The sequence below is a fragment of the Perca flavescens genome, chromosome 12 (genome assembly GCF_004354835.1).
Source record: "Perca flavescens isolate YP-PL-M2 chromosome 12, PFLA_1.0, whole genome shotgun sequence".
Lineage (NCBI taxonomy): Eukaryota > Metazoa > Chordata > Actinopteri > Perciformes > Percidae > Perca > Perca flavescens.
In genome coordinates, this window is record NC_041342.1 from 26,325,437 (window position 1) to 26,339,801 (window position 14,365).

Genomic DNA, 14,365 nt, shown 5'->3' on the forward strand with positions numbered 1-14,365 from the left:
TAAGATTTCTGGCTTTAAAAACACTACAGGATGTAGTCTGTATCACAATAAAAACGCCCTGCTTATAAATGTATTATTCATGTTAGACTCTAGACTAGCGCTAATACTTACGTAGTTTTACATCGTACTTTATCATGCCTTAGCCTGCCTTGGAATGAAAATGGGCTGCAACAAGTAATACAACAGATTTACTGCAAATGTTCGCCTGAATATAGTATAAATGTGGTTTAACGAATAAAGCTAGAACACAAGTCTAGTCACTGTATAGATTTCAGTCCTACACTTTTCTAGTGCCTTGGATTTTGATTGAATGCATTGGCTCACACATTTCTGGGTGTCAATTTGGACTTTTTTCTAAAATAGTCTTTTCTGCAACTGGTCTGCTTCAAGTTACTCTACCACAGACAACTAAAGGCACTACACGTACTGGTCTACAGAGTTCTATGCATTGAATGGGGGGTTCAGTGTGCAACTTTCAACAAATAAATCTTTGATGAAGCTCCTGAAGCACAATCTTTACATTACATTGCAGAAGACATTACAGTGTTGAACAAGCAGATTGCAGGTGCGCCAGTCATAACACGCTCATGCTCTGCAGCCAAATGTTGTTCAAACCCACAGAACTTTATTTTAAATTCTCATGGAGATCCCAACATTTCCAAAGATAGCAAGCGATGTTTATCAGGCTGAATTTTCGGGGATGTGTACAAAATATTGTTAATATTGCACTTTGATAAAGTAAGGGAACATACAAGAGAACAAAAAAAAAGGATGGTCGAAATCAAAGCAGCGGAGACAGAGATATCGTAAATTTTAGTCCCTAAGATTGGTCAAGATCCAAAAACGCTGTATCCTATATTTCCCATAATGCAACTCAATAAAATATTTTCATTAGTACCTCCCTTCATAGTAAACACCCATGTCTTTCAGGCGCAAAACCCCCAGTTTTTAATGCAGGCTTTCTGTTTTAGTCTTCAAGCCCAAACCATTTTACATTCTGAAGCTTGACAAAGCTCCTCCAGAGCCACAGAAGACATTATACGGCCACAGGCAGAATAGTACTGCCCACAACTAGTAAACTAATTCCTTAATTCCCATGTCTATAATGGTCTTAGTCTTTATTGGGACTTAGTTTTACATCATCTCATTGTGGGAAATGTTTATTCCTGTCACAACAATTATAATGTGAAAAAAATACCAAATGAAACCGTTTTATTTCCTCCTCCTGCAGCACCTCATCGCCCATCAACATGGTAGCATCTGGTGCCGCTGGCTCCTCCTCCCCCCTTCCTATGGCAGCCTCCCCAGGGGGAAACCACACCTCCTCGCCCATCCACCAGCTGAGCTCAGTGGTGGGTAGCTACGCCACCCTGTCGCCCACCAAGCGTATGCTGCATCACATCGGAGCAGACGGTTACAAGATTTCCCACGAGCTGTACGCCAACGCAACCCTGCAAAGGCCTGGTAGCCTGGCAGGTAGAGGTCAAGACACATTTATAATTACTTTTTTGTAATGGATGAGTGAAGTGCATTCTGTCATGTATCCATTATTGGGAATTGTCCCACTTTAAAATTATCTGAAATAGATGTAGATGGTTCATTGTAATCATTGTATTTAAATGTTAACAATGTGTAGATTTTTTTATTATTTTTTTTCACAATTACACTTACACTAGAACAAAATATCCTATAAAAATAAAGGCCTAAAATGCCCAAAAAATATTCTAAAAATAAAAGAAAACTACATATTGTCTGTTTAATGACCAATCTTTTCATTATTATTATTATTATTATTATTATTATTATTATTATTTATTTTTCAAAATGTAATTAAAATTACATTTTGGTCTGTGAGAATATGAATTATGGGTTTTCTTCAGTTCCATTATTTTATTTCACAACAGTTAAGGAGGCATGCACTTTTTTGTACGTCTTATTGGTATTCATCGGCAAACAGTTTAAAGTGCCAGAGTTTGACTAGAAAATTGGAAAATATTTGTATCTACAATACAGGGGCCCTACAGAAAAAGTTTGGGAACCACTGAGTATATATGTTCATGTTAAATGTGAAGTGATTCATTTAAACACTAACGGACAAATGTTACATATATTTTGTGACTGCAAATGTATACAGATAGTAGCTTTGCGTTACACCCTAGTGAGCTGTGTGGACTGTACTTAAAGGGAACTTGGAATTAACAAGGGTCCAACTGCAATATGTTTGCCCTGGGCTCTGGTGGTCATGGCATGTAAAGTGATCATAACACAAACTGCTTTTCTGTAAATGTGTTTTAAGGAGCGATTCAAAAGACAAGATTGTCTTGACCTAAACGTGGTGATCACCTTGACAACCACAGAGTACATAGTTATTCATCCACCCACCTTTCTATCCATCTGTCAGTATATCTGACGTCCATTCCCTGTGCGTTCCAGGCTCCAGAGGTTCCTACAGCAGCCAGCACAGTCACCTGGGCACTGAGCTCCGACCTTTGCAGTCTCCTGAACACCACATCGACCCCATCTACGAAGACAGAGTCTACACCAAACCCAACCTTAGAGGACAAGGTAAGCTGACATAGGAATATGAAGGCTGAGGAAAATAAAGACATGGATTATTTATTTAAGATGTATAAGACTGTGTACAAATACAGACTCAACAACACTGACATCCCAGAATGCAATGGGTTCAGAAAGGAGGTGTTGGGGAGAGAGTCTGAGCGGAAAGCAAACATTTCATAGGCAGGAATATGCACATGATTTTTATAGGTGATATAGTGGCATGGTAACAGCTTTGCAACTAAGGTATTTAGGAAAATATTAAAGATGATATGTGAGGGGTGGATGGAAAAAAACAAGAAAGGAGGATGAGGACTGGTAGGAACGGAATGGTATGGGCTTACTCTTAAAGGTGCTCTAAGCGATGTTGGGAGACTGCGATTGTTGTTGACGTTCAAAGTATTTTCAAACAAAACAAGACTAGCTCGCCCCTCCCTCCTCTTCATCCCGTCCCCTCCCCCTCCCTTCCGTGCTTCAGCGAACTAACCTTCCCCAACCTCCACCCCAAAATCCTTCTTGTCGGTTATTGGCTGAACGCTGGAACACTGTTTGTTGTGTTTTTTGTGGTGCAGGTTGGCCACTTTGTTTTTGTTGCCGTTTGTGGAGCCTGGGCTGTCTACAGAGACCGCGTTTTTTTTTTACAGTGTGTTCAGGGGACAGGCAGCTAGCAGATAGTGAGGAGAGGTTTACTGTATGTAATGTGACAAAAAATGTTGTAGCCTAAAAAAACGAGTGACATCGCTTAGAGTACCTTTTAATAAAGGATTTATAAGTTTTTATTAATGCCGTTATTAATGATGAATAAATAGTAACACTTAATAGGACAAATTGTTGGGTTGTCAGGTCGTGGAAAAATCTCCTTACTGGGTCCGGTATAAACTAGTCATTGATAAAGTCATTAATAGGGTTAGGCTATTCTCACCTTTTAATAACCCAATGTGTCTTTTGCAAATGTCCTAACTTTGTGGAATTCCATTACCTTAATCACCGGAGTAGCCCTTTAAGAGCTAGCTACAGTATAAAGACCAACTACGTGTCAGCTGGAGGAGGATAAACACCAGTAAAATAAAAAAAATAAAAAATACATTTTCTCACCTGGCAACCCATGAGATGTTCTTCATTGCTTATAACTGATCTATAACGCATTAGTCAATGACTTATTAACCATTAATTAAGCCATTAGATGTAACTAATAGATACATTATAAAGGTTACTTAGTAGCGTGGCACCGAAGAGGTAGAAGGAGCTGGAGAGGACAGGTAGTAACACTTGGAGTTGGTTAGAGCGAGACTGTAAACACAGAAATGTGCTTCAAATAGTCCAAATTTATAAATAGCTGCAGCGTGCTGTAAATCACCCACCGAACCTTCTAAATTTAAAAATCAGTGAGTAGAGCAAGACATCAAATGAAACACTGACTGTGTGATGGGTCAAAGAAATACTGTACAGCATACCGAGAGGTAGAACAGTAACAGTCCTTCGTCTGGTCCAGTTTAGAATGGTGTTATATTAAAGGCTGCTGTGCAGAAGGGATTTTCTTGTCCCATCTGATCATGTAGCGCTATTTACCAGATCAGGTAGGCAAATCCAATTGGGGTCTCAATGGCAATTTGTCTCTCAGTCACAGTCTGTTAACTAATTAGTTTCAAGGCTGAAAATTAATCTCAATTAATCCCATGGGCGTTAGCTTGGGTGCTTTGAAATCAAAGCAAATCAACCGTGTCCTAAAATGTTGTCACCGCTGTGCTGCTGGTTTGGTCGCTGTTGTTGTAAAGAGAAATACACACAAAGAATACTTTTTTTCCACACGTTTTTTTTTTCCCCCCGCAAATATTAGAGAAACATCCTATTAATTAAAAGCTTTGAGGTGATGCTGGCTCCCCACACACACTGATAGGTCACTTTGATACATCAAAATAACTCAGTCATCTCCAGCTTTGTGTCAGTGAATGGAATGGAAGTCAGAGACAGCGGCACTCTGATTGTCAGATTCTTTTCTTTTGTGTGACAATGACTTTTTATTACTGTGCAACACAAAGTCGCTGTTGAAGCATGTTTCAAGGTTAATTCAAATAGTTTCAAGAAAATAAACAAGTTAATAATAATAATAAAGCAAGTTGGAAAACAAGCAGACAACACACACACAACACACACATCATCACTCAGATGGCAGAAACACTGAAGGTTCCGCTGAATCCATCTGAGGTGAGAGAGTAAAGGGATGAGTGTGTGTGTGTGTGTGTGTGTGTGTGTGTGTGTGCAGTAGGAAGAGGTACAGGGTGTATTAGTGTATTAGAAGGAAAGAAACAGAATGCTATAAGAGGGTGATTTTTCTGCATCATGACCAGCGTTCTGTATTGACACATTTTAATATTTAATCGGTCGTCTATATTTAGATACCCGTTGGAGGCATGTGCAGTGCACACTGACCCAGCCCAGCGAGCTGGTGTAAGCGTGTTGACTGTCATGCCCAAATTGTTTCTTAGCTGCGGTTTAACAAAAAGACAATTTCTCTCTCTGCTTGAGATTGACAAAGGAGGTTTTGTTATTATGTTTTGATGTCTTTCCATCAAGGCTAGACTACCAGCCATAGACTGCGCTGGGGCCCCAAACCCCTCACTGTGTGACAATTAGTTTCCAATTAACTGTAAATACTTGGCACCACAGAATATAAACCGGAATGATAAAAGCTGTAAGAAATACTTCAACAGAGAGAGTGGTGGTTCAGGGGGCGCACATCTCCGAGCATGTTAATCTGGTAACCCGGGTAATCCGGCTGTGCTGTAAAGGAAATGTTTTAATTGTCATTGTCAAGACTTTTTACAGCTGACTGCACATTTTATGTGTTTATTTACCTTACATTTTTTTGCATGTCTGTTTGATTTGACTGCTTCTGTCTGTTGTTGTTGTTGTTGTTGTTGTTGTTGTTTTTTTTAATTATATTTCTCTATTGATCATTTTGTGAGTCCACCTTTTCACCGTAAAGGTGCCGTAGGTAGGATTGGGAAGATCCAGGGCTTAGCCAAACATTTTTAACATCAACAACTTCTCAGTCCCTCCCCCCTTTCTGCTGAAGCCCAAAACGTTCTCCTAAGCCCCTCCCCCCACAAGGGAGAACGAATGCGTGTGCATGAGCAGTGATTGACATGCAGTTAGACACCCTACCTGGCCCTGATTGGTGCATCTGAACAGGGAGTTGTGGATTTCTGCAAATCACACTACAGGCTGTAGGTGGTGCCAGAGGAGCTGGATTATTTTTTTTTAATGACCTTCTTCATGTAGTTCTACTGGAACATAGAGGCAGTTTCAGCAAATATGACAGAAAGTTAGTTTTATACGTCTTATCTACTGCACCTTTAAGTTATCTACTGTTGAGTTTTTACTTCAGTTTGCCATATTTATTTAAGCCCTACGTATGAGTGTTTTATTATTTAAACATTTTTTTCTTCCTCCCTCTCTGCTTTTTTCTTCTCTGCTGTTTTGTTCCACTGGTGCTGGTGTTGTTGCTTTTTTTCTCCATTGTGTGTATGTGTACGTGCATCCTTGTGTTGGCACTCGTGTTTGGTTTCGAATTTCTTCTTCCCCCGCTCCCCGGCCCTCCTCGGCTACATCAAATCCAGTGGTGAACCAATTGTACCAAGAGGTCCTCAACTATCTGCTCTGTCCCTACGCTCCTCTTCCTGTTTTAGCCCCGCCTTCCCCCGGTGTCGACCCAATCCCCTTGCAGCGAACGGGAAGCCAGAGCGCCACCGGCACCTTCCAGAGAGGCAGCTTCGCCGCAGGAGGCGGGGCGGCTGACTACGCCAACCCGTACCGTACTCTGCAGTTCTGCCCGTCCACCGAGTCGCCTTACAGCAAGTCGGGCCCCGCCCTCCCCCCTGAGGCCGTGCTGGGCCGGTCTCCATCAGTGGACAGTATTCAGAAGGACCCAAGGTGAGGAAAAACAAAACATGCATTTATGTTGAATCAGCTCTGGCTTGTTGATGAAGCCCTTTGTTCCGCTCCCTTCCCACTTTCACTGAACTTACTGATGGCCAGATTCACCAAATTAAACATAATTATGCAAATAATATCAATAACCTGGAGATATTAACATTGAAAAAGAGTTTAATTGCAGTCTTCAAAAGAGTGTCAAAGTTTCAAAGTGTAACATGGTGACACCAAACAGTTTGGAGCACCTCAACTAAGAATTGACTGTCAGGATTTGACTGGTTGAATCTGGGCTTTAGTATGAGGAACACATCACACCACATTTTCACTGTCCTCTCTAGTTTGCCTGGTGTTGGGGCTTGTTCACTCTGCCGTATAAAGGCCCGTGCACACCTCTTGGTCCAATTTAAAAGTTTGCTTTCGTTGTTAGGAGGCGAGTGCCTGTCAGTGACAATCAGTCGCATTCAGTGCAGTAGGTTGACACAGTTAACGCGGAAAGTGCATGAAGTCTACATTTAGACCAAGAGAGCGCTGTGTACGAACATGGGTGTGTGAGAATGAGGGAGAGAGAGAGAGAGAGTGACAGACAGACAGACAGACAGACAAGAAAAGAGTAAGAGAGAGAGACACGGACAGCGTAATAGCTGTTTTTATCATTCTTTTGTCCTACTTACAATCAAGTTTAAAATACTATTCCATTTGTGTCTTTTTTTTTTTAGCCTCTTTTTTCTGACTAATGACTGCACAGGCATATCGTCACAGCTAGAAGCTGCCTTATTGAAGTTGAAGTGTCTCTTTTACATTTTAGCTCAGGTGTAAGCAGTAGATATATTTATTTTACTTCTAACTTCTAATGAGAAAGTCACTTTGTGCTGAACTGCTTATTATACTGTAACATTTGGAAGCACATGGACATCTTTCTGTGTCGTGAGGATAATTGACTTTTGTTGTTGTTGGCATTGATCTTTCCTCCACCCATTGTCCAAGTGTTTATTTCTTTGTGCACATTGCACTCACATTGTCTGTTTGTTCAATCTTGAGCTCCAGCATCATTGTTGTGTAGCTTCCAGCATCCACACATCTGCACTGCTACATTCAAAGGACTGACTTGTGATGCATGGCATTTTGTTTTACCTTCACAACATGCACAGTCAGTGCTTGCACTGTATGAATGAGACGGTGCTATTTGAGTAGCTTGTTGTCCAAATTGCGTTAAAGGGAGGGTCCCCCAGGATTATAATTATACAGGAACATTCTGATCCTGCAGCTGTCAAGTTTTACTGTTTATAAGCTTGCTGCACTGCTTCTGTTCTTGCAGCTCAAATAGGAATTGGTTGAAAAGGCATTTTCTTTACATTAACAGGATGGTGTATGTGAGTTTGAGATGTACTTCAGAGCCCAGAGGTATTTGGCAAAGAGGAACAAGATATAAATGTTTTTGGTAATAAGATCAATTTATGTTTGGTTTTGGTCTTTTCATGGGAATTTTTGTCAACAAGAAAAATATAGACTATCACCAGCATTATCCTTTAAACAATCACACCCAGTTTTTCGGATAATGGCCAATTGGTTACGTAGCTCTTAAGTGCTAACACCACAATCATTCAAATTAGATTATCCACATGTCTTACTTGGGCATAATCTATGTGTATTCTATGAATGTGTGAGGTATTGGAAACTAGCAGCATATTAAGAAAACTCAATGACTAATGACTAAATAGAAATCCTCGGATGAAAAAATATAATAAAAATATATACAGAGTATGTTACTGTAGCTTCAGTTTTTAAAACAATTTCAGTTGAGCAACCATTTTTTTTCACTTGCCACCACCTCAGTAATGCGCGGAAAAGTTGTTGCTAAATACAATCATAAATATATATACTGTATATGTGTAGATATTTACATATTGTTTAAATTGAACCTACGCATAACAGGCTTAACAGCTAAGCTTGTCATTTACTCGCCATTTAGCTTTACTGGTACAAGTCCTGCTTTTCTGAGATAAAAGCTAGTAATTTTTAGTCGCACAGAAAAATTTAAATTAATTACACATGGTGGATTTTGTCATCTATATTCAACAGCCATGTTGACTAACCGGTCAACCACTTGATGCATTCCTTTAAAACAGGATGACACAGATGAGAGAATAGCATTGTTTATATAAATTACATATATGTCATTTATATAAACAATACTATTCTCTCATTAAATCATATATGTATGTATGGTTATATACATATACTGTATTTATATGGTTTAATAAGGATGTTAGGTGTGAAGTAGTGTCTGTACTCTGCACAAGACCTTGTAAACTCACAGGTAAACCTGATTGTTTTTCACCTACGGTAAATCAGATTTTCTTCTCGCTGTCTGAAAGTACAGTGATAATTGGCTGTGCAATATTTGAATGTTTCAAACATACTCCACTATGCAGCACCAACCATGACCTAAACATCCAGTTTGGTGTATGAATGTGCAAAAAACAAGGCGACACCCAGTTTGTTTTATCATGAGACCCTCTCTTTACCCAACATATTCACCATCTCCCCACCACCCGCTCTAAATGCATGTCCTTCACCCTGCCCACCTGCTCCACCATTGCCTGATAACCAAATGTTGAGAGAGAAAGCCTATTCTAGTCGCTACATATTGATTTCTATTTACTAATCATCACTATTATGACGGTTATTGAATAATTTGTTGCCAGACAGCCAACAAACACATCTCTCTTGTTTCTCTCTGCCTGTCCCCCCTCGATAGGTACGACCCTGAATTCCTTGTGTGGAATCAAAATCAAGCCGAGCAAAGAATGACAAAGTAATCCAACTATTTATTTATACATATTCTGTCTATCTATCTTACCTTTGTCTCATTCACTGAATCTTTCCATCTTCTTTATATGACACAATGCAGATGTTAATGTTAACGGCCACATGACATCTCTCATTTGTATTGTCACCCATTTAGTGCTTTATTAAACAGCAATCACTTTTATTTTAGCATCATAAATTGTAGACTACATCTAGTGCTGGCTTTCAAAAGCACTTTGCATTTAATTACGCCGTAACATTAGAATGGCATCCTGTGACCTGAAAACATTAAGAGATAAGTTAGAAAAAATTACTGATTGCTTATTTGCAATTTGTAAATTGTTTTTTAGATTGTAAATATTCCTCATTCTCTCCTTTTGGCTATCTACCGATCCCTCCATCCATTCATTTATATCTGTTGATTTATTCATTCATTTGTCTCCATTTTATGTCCTGGTGATTTGTGAATGTGCTTTGTAGCTGTTGTATTCATGTAGATGCCCAGTTTAAATGTTGGCACAGACTTCGATTTTTGAGTTAGTGGTGTTAAACTTCTTATCTCCGCCAAAAACGAACATGCACATTTTCGTAGTTTGTCCCAGTTGTTTTGTTGCTGCTTATTGACAAATTTTAGTGGAAGTGTGGTTGAACTTGTCTTTGAATCGTTAATCAATATTTTCCATCCAATAAACCATTACATTAGCTAAGAATACTGGCAAGACACATATTATTAGCTAACAACTGGCAAAAACATTAGCCAACAATACTAGCAGAAAAACAACATTACAATATTGGCAGAAACACAACTTCAGCTAGCAAATACTGGCAAAGACGTACAGTATTTTGTTAGCTACCAATAGTAGCTGGGAATGCAGTGGGATTTAAAACGCAGCCTAAACATAACATTAGCTAACAATAAATACTAGCAGAGTCAATAACATTAGCTAACAATGTCAGAAACATACCATTAGCTAAAAATAAATACTGGCAGAGACATAATGTTAGCTAACAATGGCAGAAAAACAACATTAGCTAACAATAAACACTGGCAGAGACATAACGTTAGCTAACAAAACTAGCAGATAAAGCAGTGGGATTTGTAATAACACAGCAGAGACGCAACATAAGCTAACAATGTCTGAAAAATAAAATTAGCCTCAATACTAGCAGAGACATAACATTAGCTAACAATATTTGTAGTTAACATAACATCACATTACATTACATGTCATTTAGCTGACACTTTTATCTAAAGTGACTTCCAATTAAGTGCTTTCAACCCTGAAGGTGCAAACTCCAGACAACAAGAAGTAAGTGCAAGTACATTAGCTTTAAATAAGCAAAACTACAAAGAGCCATATGAAAGTGTAGCTTTTTTTTGTTTATCCGAGGTGTAGTCGGAATAGATGTGTTTTTAGCCTTTGGCGGAAGATGCCTAGGCTTAATATTAGCTAACAATACTAGCAGAGACATAACTTTAGCTAACAACACTAGCGGAAGCATAACATTAGCTATAGCCTACTAGCGGACACATAAGCTAACAATACTAGCAGAGAAATAACTTTAGCTAACAATACTGGCAGATATCATTTCTGAAATAGATGCTGCTTTGTGGTGAAACAAGTCATGCAGCAAACTCAATTTCTGAGGAAGTGATTTAGGCAACAAAAAGGATACAGTTTTACCAATCAGGAACTTTATTGTGTCATTTTCCGGGCTGCGTGCAGGCTGTTAAATAAACGGCAGCATTATAGTTCTTTCCTATGACATGATCAGTTTTTTGTTATTCATTTAAGAAAATTTTAATAAATTACATCATAGTTTTTGTTATCAAAGGTTACTCCTTATATAGTTTTAGTCTTGTTTTAGTTGTCGTGTTGGACAAAAGGTTGTCGACAAAAGTTTTTCACATTGTTTTCAAAATTAACACTGGGCGCGTCTCATCCACTACAAAGTTTCCTCTAATGTCTCGGATGAAATGGAGTGGATAGACTATGTACAGTACAGGCCAAAAGTTTGGACTTCTCATTCAATGCGTTTCCTTTTTTCATGTCATTTCTATTTTCATGGCTATTTACATTGTAGATTCTCACTTAAGGCATCAAAACTATGAATGAACACATATGGAATTATGTACTTAACAAAAAAGTGTGAAATAACTGAAAACATGTCTTATATTTTAGATTCTTTAAAGTAGCCACCCTTTGCTTTTTTATTAATAAGGGAAAAAATTCCACTAATTAACCCTGACAAAGCACACCTGTGAAGTGAAAACCATTTCAGGTGACTATCTCATGAAGCTCATTGAGAGAACACCAAGGGTTTGCAGTTATCAAAAAAAGCAAAGGGTGGCTACTTTGAAGAATCTAAAATATAAGACATGTTTTCAGTTATTTCACACTTTTTTGTTAAGTACATCATTCCATAAGTGTTCATTCACAGTTTTGATGCATTCGGTGAGAATCTACAATGTAAATAGTCATGGAAATAAAGAAACACATTGAATGAGAAGGTGTGTCCAAACTTTTGGCCTGTACTGTATAGAAAGAAATCAGCATCAGCATAGTAAATAGATGATAACTGGAAGTGTGGCCATTTCCACCGTCTTGAGCTGGCTCCCTTATGATACCTTTAACCTATAAAAGTCTCAAACAAACATCAGCTGATTTGTCAAGCTACACACTGGCACAATCTTGCAAATCAAGACACATTGCTGTGGAGACAGCCTCTTATGTACTCCAATGCGTTTCCTCCTTCAGGCTGCCAATAATTTATGGAAACGTTCCCACTAACACAAAGAAAGATTTTGTGCTAGACAGGATCCGACCTGATCATGAAAGTGCCTCTTTTTATTTCATGCTCATGAGCCCAGTAAGAATCTCTGATCCATATTCAGTCACAGGGTTGAGATGGACTCCATGTGGTGTGTGTGTGTTTCTCAGCTCTGCCTGACATCTCCTGACCTTTTGTTCATCTCTTCCAGCCTCAGTGGGCCAGTCAGTCAGCCATGCCATTACACCCTGAAACGCACACTAGCTGGGCAACACAAACAAATACACACACTTTTCTTTTTCTTTCTCTAATTTTCTCTTTGCCTCAGTCTCTCTTTGTCTTTCTATTCATTCATTTTCTCACTCTAACCTCCTACCCACATTGAGGACAAGGTGGGTTTAAAAATATTACTGGTTTTGTACTGATTGGGTTTGTAGGTCAGTGTTATATTTTATTAGCCTGGATGCCAGCCGAACTTAGCCCCGCCCACAAAATTCGAGATCTGAGTATGACCACGTCAGGATAATATTTTATATATTGTGAAACTGAAATGCTTGTTCATCTAATACAACACATTTATTTAACATTTTCATTTGACAACACATTGCAGCACCTAAATTACACTGTCAATCTATGAATGCACACTATGTCAACAGTATTTCAATGGTACTTCTCCAATGCAATCAAGTTTCCCGTAAAAAAAGAAGTAATTAACTTTTTACAGTGTAAAAGTTAAGAGTTAAAACGGAAATTCTGGATCTATAAGTTTGCAGACCTTTTGTTCTGTGAGATTCAGTTACCTTGAGGCAGCCAGTCCTGTTAAAAGTCTACAAAAGAAATAAAACAGAAGGTTTCTCTTGACAACAGAGAAAATTAGAAAATCCTCAGTAGCCAGCTAGCAATGATCAATTCTTCTCCCTTGAGGTCATTTACTAAACAGTATTTCATGCAATAGTCCAATATCAGCAATTTGAACTCTAGATTGGATACAGAATAAAATACTGTTGTAACTTGACAGGCTAATTTAAATGTTTTACACCCATTTAAACCAAATTTTCTGGTCTGAGGTCAGTAGGTTTTGCGATACTAACCAATACAACGGTTAGGGTATTTCCTTTTCTATATGCTATGGTTTGCTATACATACACTGTAATGTTTTGGTGTTAATTAGCCACTTGATGTTGTTAGATGTCCCACTAAAAAGTGAGTACAGTGAGTCAGCACCCTTGTCAATTTATTTTTATTCCTTCCTCCTTTCTTCGTCTTATGTCAGTTTACTCTCCAGGTTTACCCTACTTGTCTGTATTTCTGTCTCTCTATCGGGGAATGAGTCATCAAATTCATCAAATTCACCCCCCACCCCCAATGGTGGCAACACACACAAATATATACCCAACACAAATCGCATAATTCGCTCTCTGGTTTCAAATTGCTCTATTCCCCAAAAACTCTGACTCACAGGAAATCCCTTTCAGCCCGATACAGCAGTGATCATCATATGCCTGCAGCCCTCACAGTACAGCGCCTCGCCCTGCTTTCTGAATACATAATTCATAGATTGTTTCTTTATTTACCGGGTTTAATTGTTGGTTTGCCTACATCTTGTATTGTGGTGTAAATGTTTTGGCTGTGGTTGAATCAATCGCACAGAAACACACACTCGCACACCTCGACAAGTGGTGAGGTGAGATAGCCCACCTGGCTGGTTGGGAACAAAGAGTAGATTGACAGTTTGTCAGTACTTTGTCCCAGTCCACTGGGTCGCCATTTGAAACATTAGGCTCCCTTGGGGGATTTCATAGTCACACACAGATACACACATGCACACTTACATATACCAGATGCACATTTTTGTGAGAGGAAATAAGTCAGTAATATCTTTCTCACACATACATTTATACAGTTCTTTTCTCTCCTTTTCCAATGCTCCTTGACAGTATTTGCCCCTCTTAATTCTGACTTGTTAACATTGGAGCCATCTGCAGGACAGAAAGGTAGAGGGACAAGGTTGTAGTTAAACTAGTAATCTCGCTTTGCCAGACCCTCCTCCAAAGCGTGCTGAAGGAGGGTCTGGCTGCTCCACATAGCATTCGGGGATGGGAGGAAAATGTGCTCTGGTTTAATGGCTTTTCTTTAAACCAATCAGTATCGTCATGGGCGGTGCTAAACTCCGCACAGAGTCGCTGCAAAATAGTGGTGCGAGAGAAAACTCAGATTGAACAGATAGTCTAGCTAGCTGTCTCAATTTACCCTGCAGAGATTTGAGGAGCAGTTAACCATAGTCCTCATAAATCCA

The 14,365-nt window shown here is 39.1% G+C and overlaps 1 protein-coding gene across 9 annotated transcripts in view; it reads left to right on the top strand.

Moving 5' to 3' along the window:
* The window catches only part of LOC114564986 (catenin delta-2), a 135,026-nt gene that overhangs the window by 64,910 nt on the left and 55,751 nt on the right, over positions 1-14,365 (top strand). For 4 of the 9 annotated variants that reach the window (XM_028592740.1, XM_028592742.1, XM_028592745.1 and 1 more), the window contains exons 8-11: positions 1,232-1,482; positions 2,434-2,565; positions 6,246-6,489; positions 9,248-9,304. In XM_028592740.1, the coding sequence (XP_028448541.1) occupies positions 1,232-1,482; positions 2,434-2,565; positions 6,246-6,489; positions 9,248-9,304 (684 nt within the window). The remainder of the gene's footprint in view (positions 1-1,231; positions 1,483-2,433; positions 2,566-6,245; positions 6,490-9,247; positions 9,305-14,365) is intronic. The other 5 variants (XM_028592741.1, XM_028592747.1, XM_028592743.1 and 2 more) reach the window with 3 other exon arrangements.